The sequence below is a fragment of the Pelodiscus sinensis genome, unplaced genomic scaffold, assembly GCF_049634645.1.
Source record: "Pelodiscus sinensis isolate JC-2024 unplaced genomic scaffold, ASM4963464v1 ctg70, whole genome shotgun sequence".
Classification (NCBI taxonomy): Eukaryota; Metazoa; Chordata; order Testudines; family Trionychidae; genus Pelodiscus; species Pelodiscus sinensis.
This window is the reverse complement of record NW_027466028.1, coordinates 326,601-338,711: the sequence shown is the minus strand read 5'-3', so window position 1 is coordinate 338,711 and position 12,111 is coordinate 326,601. Positions and strand designations below refer to the sequence as shown.

Below are 12,111 nucleotides of genomic sequence, written 5' to 3'. Positions count from 1 at the left end.
GTCTTGCCCTGTTGCACTGTTGAAAGGCAGGCTGTGGGGGGGGGCGTGGCTTATGGGGCACAGGACAGCAGTGGACCCTCCCCAGCTCCTGTCTGTGCCTTTGGAGCTGTGGTGCCTGGTGCTCCCTCTGCAGGTGGTGGGGACTGGAACCGGCATGTTTGTGCTGTTTCGGGCGGGTGAGGGAGACAGGCTCTGCCTGCTGTGGGCCCAGCGGGCAGGAGGAGCCTCACCTCCGTGACCCCAGCAGAAGGGTGTGGTCCCTAACAGACCAGTTGTAGCACAGATGAAAAGCAGCATCAGGCCGCAAACCAAGGACAGCATGTGGGGCCTGATGCAAATCTCTTAGCAAGCCTGTGGGCACGGTGCTGCTGGCTTTGGGAAGCAGGCCCTGCAGGCCATGGCATCTGAATGGAGACCTTGCCTGAGCTCACTCCAGGCCACTGGCCAGCCCTGGCTCCGTGGACACTGTCAGAACCGTCACGGTCAACTCCAAAGTAAAGGGCTCCGGGCCCGTTTCCAAGCCAAGTGATGGAGCTTGATGCCTTCTCCAGCAGGAATGGGAGCGGGGACTTGCCTTGCAGAGACCTAGCCGGGCGTCAGCCTGGCTGGCTAACTGCCCGAGCCCTCGGGCTCCCCCGCAGCCATGTGGATACTTGGCCAGCAGGACACCGTGTCCCACTCCTCACTCTGGAGCACAGGCCGATGCACGGGAAGCCTTGGTACCCACAAGCAGCCTGGACCTGCGCCGACCCACCCCCTTGGGTCTGTGGAGAGAGCCCAGCTGCGCCCCTAAGGTGGCTTTCCATTGGCCGGGCTCTCTGAACAGTGGCACAGGATTGCTCCTTCATGTAGCTGAATGGGAGGGCGCCGTTATAGGCTGAAGCTTCCCAGCGGCAGCAGCCCAGTGCTGCACCTTCATGGGCCTCTGGCAGAGAAGTGCAGGGGCTGTGCTGGGGTTGCTCCAGCCCTCCTGTCTGTCCTGTGCTGCAGGGATAATGCTGCACAGTGGAGGGACAGTTGGGCTCCTGGACTCTTCCTGGCCCTGCCCCGTAGCAAGGCTAGCTCCCTTCTCCCTGTAAGTAGGGCTGCTGGGGGGGAAAGCGCTGTGATCTCTGTGTGGCCGTGTGCTAGGGGTGCACGGCTGGGAGGTAACGGCTAGCATGGACCCACTTTCCTGGGGGTGAGATGAGCTTTTAAGCCCCACTCAGCTGTGGGAGACACGGGCCTCCCTCCTGTGTGTTCCAGGGGGCCTACGTCCCGTGCTGGCTGCACGAGCAGACCCTGGGCCTACGTGCCAGGGTTTACAGTGATTCTCTCGGGGAGCTCGAAAGCGGCTTTGCTGGCTCGGTTCCCCTACAGCAGGGCGGCTGGGGCACATGCCTGCTCCGGCTGCTGGCAGCTGTAATGACTACTGGGGAGGCGGCCGAAGCACCTGACAAGCTTATCTCTTGGCAGGGATACGCCCTGGGGGCTTGACGGGGATAAGGGGAAGACTTGGCCGTGCTGCGCTCCCTCGCTGCGCTGCTGCAGGGCTGGCCTCTGCTGGAGTACAGAGGGATTGCACTTCCCACGCCTGTGGGAAAACCGCTGTAGTTGCAGGAAAAGGGTGGGAGGGAAATGGTCTGTAGCAGTGATATGGAAGGGTGGGCTCCATGCAGGCCAGACTGTGGCAGTGAGTTCCACAGGTTCAAGGTACCATTGAAGACAAGAGCTTAGTAGGATTCAGAAAAGGGTTTAGATGGCTCAGAGCAGCCACAGATGCAGTAGCATGGGCTGAAAACAGATGCATCCAGGTCAGCCAATCGCTGATTGATTGAGCAGGTTCAGCAGAAATTTCTCTTGGGTAGGTTAGCCCAGAGTTTCCTGGGCTGGGGTTCCTTGCCCCTTCCTTGGACTTGATGGACCCCCTGGTCTTGCCATTCCTGCAGTGCATGCGGTTTGGCCGGGCTTGGAAAGGGGCTGTTCAGAGCTACTCTCCCTTGCCATGTTGTGCCAAGGTCTCCAAGCGCACAGACAGCAGTGACTTAAGAGCCCACCCTAAGCTTGTCAGCCTTCAATGCAGCCATGGACAGGGACAGACAGGCGGGCAGGTGCATGCTTGCAGGGTGGCTAGCGTGTCCAGAAGCACAGTGGAACCTCTCCACCCCTGCCCCCACCCAAGCCTGCACCTCCCCCACCCATCCCTGGCTATACTAGGTTGTGCTGAAGGTGGCTTCTTGCTGCCTCTGGCTCTCTGAATTGTTCCGCTTGGCAGGAAGTGTCTAAGCAGGATGCACCACAGGTTTGACTCAGCAAACTGTGAGATCTGCCAGGAACCAGGCTGGGTCAGAGCAAAGGCCTGTCCAGCCCAGTGTCTTGTCTGTGGCAGGTGCCCCATTGGAATGGACAGAGCAGGGAATCAAGTGAGCCATTCCATGCTGCTCATTCCCATATATTTGGGCCTAGATGCTTCCTTTGCTTTGTGGCCCAGGCTGTCCCGGAGTGTCCCCCCACTCTGGCCTGCCCATGCCTGAGCCTTTTGTACCTTTCCACCTGCCTTGCACTTTTTAGGCCAGCCCTGGACTCTGGGCCTTACTGGCCCTTTGACTCTGGTGTTCTTCCCCCACAGCCCAGCTGTCCAGGGTGGTGCAGCAGCTGCAGCATTTGGTGAGCCCGGCCCCGTGGCCATGGAGCCAGCACTTAGCGAGAAACACGTGGGCTGTCCTGAGGGGCCCGTTCTCCTTGGAGCCGGTATGTTCATTCCCCGTGTGTCCAGGCGGAAGGCCTGTCTTGTCCCCGCTCTGACAGCAGCGCTGTGGCATGGACGCTTGTCCCCTCAGTAGTTAACCGCAGGGCTCACGGGTGGGTTCTTCACCCCTGCCCCTCAGTGATGTAGCTGGGGCGACCTCCCGTTTGGGGAGGTCCTGCCCTGAGATGACCGGGCACAAAGCTGTCTGCATGATGCGCGACCTGAGAGCGCCCCTGCTGGGATGGTTGGGATCAAGCGCTTGGGTTTGGGCCTCGTTTTGCTGTTACAATCTGCCTCCTTATGGCAGAGGTGGCGGAGTGTCTGCAGGAGGCCTTAGGGGACAGGAGCACAGCCCGGGGGGGGGGGAGGAGGATCTCCCAGCCGTTCCCAGCAGGGTGTGCCGTAGGGGGCAGTGTAGTCCTAGCCCCTCTCCAGGGGGAGTGGAGGGGTGGGGGAGATTAGCTGCAGCTGTCCAAGGGAGCTGTGTACCTGTGTCCATCATACCCTGGTGTGCAGGAAGTGGAGCACCCTGCCCCCAGCCCCGCGTGTCAGATATCCAGGCTGGGCGTGCTGGGTTGGACATAAGTTGCTGGGGTGGGGAAGGCTGGTGAATTATGGATGAGATGCTGGGGTGATGAATTTTGCATGGCTGGCTCAGGGCTTTGGGTGTTGGGGAAGTGAAACAGGAGACTCCGTCCTGCCAGGCCTGTGAATTCTACACCCCGGGGCCTTGCTGGGGCTCGTGGCTGGAGAGGGAGCTGAAATCTCACTGCAGCAGAGGGCTCTATATGAAGCTAGGGAAGGAGTCCCAGGACCATGCGAAGGAGCAGCCTGTGCTTTGTGCAGACCTGGATGGCTCTGCTTGTTGCCGAAAGGCAGCCAGCTCTGGGGTGGAGCCCAGCACTCAACGTACAAGGGGCAGAGAAGGATCCTGGATCCAAGTGGCAGCACAAAGGGGGGGTTTGAGGGAGGTGGGATGTAAATAGAAAACCCAGGCAACTGGCAGGCCCCTTGCTTGTTAAGAGCGGGGGCGGGGAGCGGTGCTGGGAAGCCAGGCAGGGGACTCAGTGGTGCTATCTCCAATCCTGCAGGCTAGCTACATTACCCCAGGTGTGGGGGAGGCAGAGGCTGGGGGCTCTGTGCGATGGAGATAGGGCCCCTCTTGGGGAGGGAGTAGAGGAGACGCTTGGGGAGGGCCCAGTGAACCCCGCACCTGTAGGGGATGGAGGGGAGTGGGAGGATGAATCCCTCCCCCTCCTCTGGGCATCGGCCAGTGGTGCCCACCCCCACCTGCCTGGCTTCTGAGATTGGGGGCTCTCCTGGCCTGGCGGCCCCTGCAGGGCAGCAGGCGGGGTGAGGATGCGGGAGGGGTGGCACTGGGCCAGGCAGCGTCAGTAATCCTGAGGCCAGATTAGATTCTGCTTGCTCCTGGGAAGGCAATCCTCCCTTGCCAGCCCCGGCAGCTGTCAGCCAGGGCTCCGCCTGCCACCGGACCGGGATGCGGGGAGCCGGAGCAGGCCCCAGGCTGCGGTCGAGTCGGGCCTGACACAGGAGGTACGTCCAGGTCCCCAGCCATCAGGGTGGAAGGGGGAGAGCGTCTCTGGTGTTCGTTGCCTTTCGAGTCAACCGGCTGCTCTCGCTCGGCCATCCCCTCGCCCGCTCCCTCTGGGTGCCCTTGCCAGCTGGGAATTGCGCAGCCTGCCTGGGAAGGGTCAGGAATGGTGGAGCTGTCTGTCCTCCCAGCCCTTCCCTCTTGGGGCCGCCTGGACGGACAGACGTCTCTTGCTTCCTCTCCTGAAGGAGCTGCCTGGCAGTGACCCCCCACCCCGCAAAGGGCACTCTGGGGGTTCAGCTGGGTTACAGCTGTGTAGCTTGGTGCTCTGGGAACAGGCTTAACCCTATTGCTAAATTGGGGGTCCCTCCTTCCGTCATCTGTGGTTCGTGCTTAGCAGGTGGATGCCATGGAGCAGGGATCCATGGGTCAGGATCGCCCCCGAGCATCCCTCACCTCAGACGGGGGGGGGGGCCTTTCCTGAGCAATCGGGAGGTGTGGGCTCGTGAGAGAGGCTGAGCTGGACTAGAGGCTGCTCTAGACCTTGCACATGTGGGTTAGCAGCATTCCCCATACGTTGGGACCTGTGCAGCTGCGTGGCTGATTAGCAGAATGGCCACAGCTGAATTTTGTTTCTACTGGTGGTGCGCATGCATGCATGTCTTTGTGCACAGAACATTTATTCTGCACACTGATAGGAAAGATTAGAGGGAACATTGGTTATGAGCAGAGCCTGGTGAATAATAAGGGATGAGTCAGTTACTAGCAATGCTGAAATACTGGAGGGGTTGGGCAGAGAACAATTATTTTAAAAAAATTCAGCCAATCAGAGTCAGAAAAAGGGTTTTGCTCCTGCCCCAACGAGACTTTCCACAGTAGGTGCTGGGTGTGCCCAAGCCGGCCAAAGCTATTTCTGTTGCTAAGAATGAAAACGCACAAAGAGCCATAATTAAAAACCAACGTTGCTTGGGACTTTCTTAGGATTTGGTCCCTGGGTCTCTTGCCATGCGACACTGCCAGGCTGTGTGGATGGCTACAAAGCTTGGACTGGAATCTCGCGGTCAGTTGGCATTTCATAACGACTGTCTGGCACCCCGCCCCCCATTATTCCTGGCAACTGTGAAAATGTGGGTAAAAATAGAGAAAATGCTTCCCACTTTGTGCAGCTGTGAAAAGCAAAGAGCTGGAACTTGGGGGCAGGGGATGCTTACACATAAATGTTGGTAGCTGTCAAAATGACAGAACCTGAATCGGGCTGTTGCCTTATTGCTTTTAGCCCAGTGACAGGGTTGCACTCCAGCCTGGCATGTGGAAAATCCCAGGTCTGTTCACCACTCGGGAGCAAGGACTCTCCCTTGAGTGTCTCCCTACCAGGTGACTTCCCTACCCTGCCCCTGACTCTAGGGAACCCCACAAAATCTAATAGCCCCAGGTCCCTCAGGGTTAACCCAGCTCTGCTGAGCATGGGTTTAGGGGTATAAGAGGCAATGGCTTCCCTGGGTCTTAGTGCTCCAGCAGGCTGTGAAAAGAGCCGTTAGGAGGCAATGAACCCATTTCACAGGTCTGTGCCAGCCCGGAGGTGTGAGCTTTCCAAACAAGTTCCTGGGTCTACAGGACCTTAGTTTAAAAGTGTCTTTCAACATTTAATTAAAGAACATAAGAACGGCCAGACCAAAGGTCCATCCATCCCAGTGCCCTGAGCCGACAGTGGTCAATGCCAGGTGCCCCAGAGGGAGGGAACCGAACAGGCAATGATCAAGCGATCTCCCTCCTGCTGGCCATCTCCACCCTCTGACACACAGAGGCCAGGGACACCTTTCGCCAGTGTTGCTGAAGATGAGGTTACATCTCTTAAAAAATCCTTGCCTAGATTTTAGATGCACAATCTGAGCATTCAGCTTTAGCCTTAAATCTGTGGTGCCCAACACACTAGCCACACGTGGCTGTTTGGCTGGTTGAGTGTGGCTAGTTTGCTATAGCGATAGGCACTAGAGAGGCTACTGCTTCAGAACTGGTTGGACAACCCACAGCCTTAAATGCTTGACTCTTCAGACATGGAGTTTTCTAAATAAATTAATCGAGACCACCCTTTTCTACAGTCTACATTTTAATTGTCATTATTATAGCACAAAAACTTACTTCCAAAGTCTTCCTATCCCTAGTCTCCTTTCACCCCCTATTGGAGAGCCCTTAAAGGGATAAACAATCCTTTTCTTCCAGGTAGCTGGACAAATGAGTTTCCCTTTCTTTACTTCTATTTGATGAACTGGTTTTAAGAGAACTCTTCACCAAAATCAGTACCTTTCAACAATACTAGAGAATCCTTTGTTGCGCATAAAATCTTTGGAAACACATTTTTAACAAACTTATGGTGACATTTCATAAATGTGTCTGTTATGAAGATCACACAATAAAGGTTTCCTTTTTCTGAAAGCAATAACTTTGTTATGAACGCACTGAACTGCGGTGACTGATTAATTTAAAATATCTTTGTTTCAGTGTGTTTAAACATTACTAATCTGCAATGATGGCTTTATGAAAGCTTGAGAGTACATTTAAAATAACATTAGAAATACTCATGAAGAAAATGTAGAAAGCAGACCTCCATGTATGACTCTATTGAATGTTGCGTTGCGCGGGACAGCTGACTTGCCCTTACACAAAGGTTTTGCAAATAAATCTGTAACAAACATCAATGTATTTCAAAAAACCCCGAGACTGACATTTTTTTTATTCCCCAATTTAGTGCTTGTAACTAGGTCCCTTCTGCATGACCAGCTGTCACAATCGGGCTGGCCGTGGAAAACAGGCTCCGTTTGCTTTGGAAAGTGTAAGTGGTGCGGGGTTTTTTCGTCCAATGTGTCATTTGCTACATCTGGGTTCAGGATTTTGGCTGACAGGTGTGAGCAGAGGGAAGAGAAGAGGAAGATGTGGGGGTGGGGGTGTCAGGGTAGAGCATGGGGGGGGGGCACAGGCTGGGGAGCTTGGCTCCCCAAGCAGCAGCTTCACCTCAATGCCACTAGCCCTTAAGTGGTAGAGATGTAGCCGTGTTAGTCTGGGGTAGCTGAAGCAAAATGCAGGACAATGTAGCACTTTAAAGACTAAGAAGATGGTTTATTAGATGATGAGCTTTCGTGGGCCAGACCCACTTCCTCAGATCAAATAGTGGAAGAAAACAGTCACAACCATATATACCAAAGGATACAATTTAAAAAAAATGAACTAGCCCTTAACTGCCCCTGTTGCAAGCCCTAGCATGGGCGGCATGAGGGGGGAAGGGGAGCATGCTCCATGGGGTACGTGGCTCCCAATATTTCAAGCTGGGGCTCCCTACAGAAGAGTCTGGCTTACAGCAGGCTCTGCCTCACCCAGAGCACAGCCTGTCTTCAAGCTGACTGGCCCCTGCCTGCCCCTCCCAACAGCCACCAAAATCTCCCCTGCTCCTGCGTCCGTCCTGAGACAGGAGCACGTGTCGCTGCTGGTAACCCCTTGACGGCTGCTCTCGCTCTGCCCAGCAGATCCTGCGCAAGGCCCGGCTGCTGCAAGTGCGAGGGGCTGGAGGGCAGGTGGAAAGAAGAGCCCAGGAGGGAAGGCGAAGGCGGGCGTGGCCAGCTGCTCCGATTGCACCCCCAGGACCCAGCCGAGCTGTTCAGGTTCTGTCCCTGCTTTGTCCTGGGAGGAGCGAGGCCAAGAAAGCTCTGGGTTCATCGCTCAACAAAGGACTCTTTGTTACAGCCTCCTCCACGGGAACCTGACCCCCTGGGACTGCACGTGGGGCGGAAAGTGATCCGGACGGGGCTGCTGCCCTCTCCTCCTGTTGACACTGGGACTCTGCTCTGTGGGTCTGTGTCCTCGGCAGCCCGCCTCCGGCATGCTGCCCTTCCTGGCTCTCCTGCTGTGGGTGCCGGGGGCAGGAGCCACCAGGGCCTGTCCCCACCTGTGCGTCTGCTACGAATCCTCTGACTTTGTAGACTGCCGTGGCCACCACCTGGCTCACGTGCCCCGTGGCATCCCGCACAGCACATGGATCCTGGATCTGAGGCGCAACAACCTGAGCAGCCTGGAGACCGGCTCCTTTGATGCCCTGTGGTCCATGAAGATCCTGCTCCTGTCCCACAATGGCATTGGCCGGCTCCGGCCCAAGGCCTTCAAGTCCCTGGGCTTCCTGGAGAAGATGGACCTCAGCCACAACCTCCTGGCCCAGCTGCCCCCCGACTTCTCCGACGAGCTGACCTCCCTGAAGGAGCTCAAGGCGGCCCACAACCGGCTATCGGCCTTGGCCTTTGGGAGCCTGCAGCACCTGGAGAGCCTGGAGAAGCTAGACCTCAGCTACAACCAAGTGGCTTCCATCGAGAAGGGGACCTTTCGGGGCCTGTCCAGGCTCCGCCACCTCTACCTCCAGTCCAACCGGCTAGGGGTCATCTACAACGGCGGCTTCTCCATGCTCCAGAGTCTGGAAGTGCTTTTCCTTGGCACCAACAACATCAGCACCATTGAGGTGGGGGCCTTTGCCTCCCTGCACAACGTGAACCTCCTGGCTTTGACTGGCAACCAACTCATCCACCTAAAGTTCAAGACCTTCCTGAACATCCAAACAGCCAGCACCCAGCTCCAGCTGGCCGGCAACCCCTGGGCCTGCGACTGTGACCTCCAACGGGTGTTCAGCAAGATCTTGAGTGTCCGCCACCTCCATGTGGAAGACTACGCCAACCTGACCTGTGCCAGCCCCGGGCAGCTGGCCGGCTTGCCTCTGCTTTCGGTGGACACCCAGCTGTGCGTGGCCGAGACGGCCACCGTCCTGGTGATCACAGTCACCGTCCTGGTGACCGTCATTGCCGCCATCGTCATGGCGGAGAGGAACCGGAAGAAGAGCCAGGAGAAGAACTGGAATGAGTCGGATGGCCCCTTTGAGCCGCAGGAGAAGTGAGCCCGGGGAGGGACGCACGCCTGGTGCATGAGAAGCAGCCGTTCGCTTTGCTCTGCTTTTGAGCTCTCCTGGGTCCACGCGGACTGGACCCATTCCCAGCGCTGGGGGGCGGTGAATCCAGAGCTGCCCTGCTTGGAGACACGGCTGCTGCGCTAACCCCCTGGGGCTCCCGCTCAGTCCTTTCCCGTGCGTCTGGGCGTGAGGAAAATGATTTCCCCTTGTTCCTTTGCAGAAGCGACAGAGCTGGGCTGGGCCCCTCCCTCCCTCCTGCGATGTCCATGCACCTGCTCGCCTCCCTGGCCTTTCACTGCAGCCCTGGTGTTGCCTCTCCTGCTGCCTGCTGGCCTTGGGGCATCACATGGGTGGAACTGGATCGTGCTAAAGCGGGGAGGGAATTCCCCCTTCCACAGGACAGAGCAGTCTCTGGTTTCGGCAGCCAGTTCAGCAGCTCTGGTTCCGGGAGCTGTCTCTGACGAGGCAGGAATTGCCCCGCCTTGCATGTGGGGAAACGCAGCACCTTGGTCAAGACCCGTGCTGCGAGCTGGGAATAGAACCTGGGGGCAGGGGGGTTCTGACGCTCGATCCTGCAAGGTTGTGGGATTGGAGAGTGGTGAGTAACGTATCCCATCCAAGGGCCAGATCCTGCAAGGCGCTTCCTGCCTGGGACTTCCCCCATGGGGGTGGTTTGTCTGCATCATACAGGGTCGGGCCTTGACTTGCTTCCCCCCTCCCACGTCCCTACTCAACAGCCCCACAGCCAGAGGGAAGTGCTGGGATTGCTGCGCAGTGCTGGGGCGTTGGGGTTTGGGGGAGGAGTCCTGTGGAGTCATCTATTGGGAAACCTTCGTGTCAGGCTTTCCTGGCTGCTAGAATTAACAATGAGCTTCCCAAAGACATTCATGTACAGCCGCCGGGCTGCCTGATCCTGCCTTGGAAAAGAAATAAAAATCTGGTTTCTCTCTGGGGTGCGTGTGGTGTTTCCTGTGCATAGTGCAATAGGCCAACGTGCCCCTGTGCAGCCCAGGCCGCCTTGTTCTGTGTGTACAGCATTGAGCTCAGACACAGCCCCTGCCCCAAACAGCTTCCAGGCTCAGTAATGCTGGTTGGCAGCGTTTTTCTGTGGGTCTCACTGAGCTCTTTCCCCTCTTCTGCCATGGTGCTGATTAAAGGGCCAGGCACGCCTTGTTTCCTGGCTCTAGTGGCTGGTAGGGACTGGTGAGACAGTGAAATGATGGATGAGTTAAATGTACCTGTCAGGCCCCCCACCACTGTGGTAAGAGGCAGCGTGGCTCGGTGTGTGGGATGGTGAACTGAGGCTCCAGGGACCCGGGTTTTGTTCTTTGTTTTGCCACTGGACCATTAGGTCATTGCTCCTCTTTGCCTCAGTTTCTCCATCTGTAAAGTGGGGTTAATGGCCCTGGCTGACTTTGCAAAGGGGTGTGAAATCTATTGACAGGTAGCTCTAGGTGTGGTCTGAGCATCTCTAGGGGGGCTGGGACTTCTCTCCTCAGTCGCCTATCTGACTGGGGATAGGATTCGATGGGGCACAGAAGGGAAGGGCTGAATTCTCCACTGCACTTAGCGAGATGGACGTTGGATGCATGGAGGGACATCTCGGAGCTTCCACAAACCTGACCCCAGTTATGGGCAATAACCACTTGAAAGCCTGGCCAAGGGCGTGCAGGGAATTTGTGACCCAGCTGGGATGGGAACCTGGATTTTCTTGCCTGGCAGCGCTGCCTCTACAAGCCCAACCTGCCTCTTGCAAGGCCCTCTCTGTTTTCCTCAGTGGGGGCACCCTTGTCTTGCTGAGGACATTTGGAACAGCTGTACAGGGTATTCTGCACACAGCCCCCCCCCCCCGACAATGTGACTGACAGTCCAGGCTGAGTGCCTGTAAGACAGACAAGTCAAGTACAGTCCAAAGCTAAGCAACCTGCCCCTTTGAAAATGCTCTCCGGGGCTTGAGCTGGAAGAACGGGCTCTGTATGGGAACCGGGGGACTCCACTCATGAGCGGGGACCATGTGGAGCTCAGGGGAACTACTCCCGCATGTAAGTTATGTGCCTGCAGGTAAGGCTAAGAGGAGAATTTTGCTCATTAGCTGGAACCCTGCCCCCTAGTTTGAGGCACAGAAAGGCTGGAGGACAGCGCTGATTGTTGCCTAAACGGGGGTGGAACAGAGTACGTAGCTGGCCATTTCCAAAGAGCGTAGGTGGTGGGTCACTTGGAAAATCCAGCTGCCAGGCCACTTCTGCAAATCTCACGCTTATTCAGGTGCCTAGGTACTGGCTGCCAAGCGGGCCAGCACCAGGGGGATTGGACTGGGAGCAGCCACAGCCTGAGCACTGTTTGCTGAATGGTGCTTGTAACAGATTTGGCTCAGTCTGGGGGCCTGCACAGAAGGGAGCTATAATACACACGGGTACTAAGGCCTTGGGAGTGTCTGATTCTCAGCCAGCTGTGCCACTGTTGCAGCCAGTCCGGATTCCGGGGGGGGGAGGGGGGGAGGGTCTGAGCCATCACAAGTCAAGGGCGACTGAAATGTCCTTACCTGAAGATCATTGGTCCCCCCCATCTATGTGCTGGCATTGCAGCAAGCTCTGTGCCCTAAAGCTGGATTTACCGGGTTTGCAGAAACACGCTCCGGGCAGGCAGCCAGCACCCATAATCCTGTGCATTAATTAATCCCCCCTCACCCTGGCACTCCCCAGCTGTAGCAGCAGACTGGAAAGCATTTGTGGCAGGCCCCAGCCCCCCATAGGGTCCAGCCCCACACGCAAAGGGGAATTTGTGCGCACAACCATCTAGAACGATTGGCAAAGCTGCAGGCCCCAGGTTGATACTTGAGAGCCCAGGGCTAGGATCTGTTAGCTGGTGGTCAGCTAGAAATGTGGCGAGCAT

At 56.9% G+C, this 12,111-nt stretch overlaps 1 protein-coding gene across 3 annotated transcripts; it reads left to right on the top strand.

The window, feature by feature from the left end:
• The first annotated feature begins 48 nt into the window (after nucleotides 1-48).
• On the top strand, nucleotides 49-10,171 carry LOC102444282 (uncharacterized). 3 transcript variants are annotated; one of them, XM_025182243.2, is made up of 4 exons: nucleotides 49-2,730; nucleotides 5,262-5,340; nucleotides 7,027-7,110; nucleotides 7,799-10,171. In XM_025182243.2, exon 4 carries the CDS (start codon nucleotides 8,152-8,154, stop codon nucleotides 9,205-9,207), a length of 1,056 nt encoding a protein of 351 aa, XP_025038028.1. In that variant the 5' UTR covers nucleotides 49-2,730; nucleotides 5,262-5,340; nucleotides 7,027-7,110; nucleotides 7,799-8,151; the 3' UTR covers nucleotides 9,208-10,171. The 3 variants fall into 3 exon arrangements, with proteins under 3 accessions (XP_025038028.1, XP_075774532.1, XP_006118391.1); XM_075918417.1 differs by having other exon boundaries at nucleotides 5,262-5,407; XM_006118329.3 differs by lacking the exon at nucleotides 5,262-5,340.
• The last annotated feature ends 1,940 nt before the right edge of the window (nucleotides 10,172-12,111 follow it).

Bases quoted from the DNA above. Each gene is read 5' to 3' on its own strand.
- LOC102444282 (XM_006118329.3), top strand. From the start codon at position 8,152: ATGCTGCCCTTCCTGGCTCTCCTGCTGTGGGTGCCGGGGGCAGGAGCC.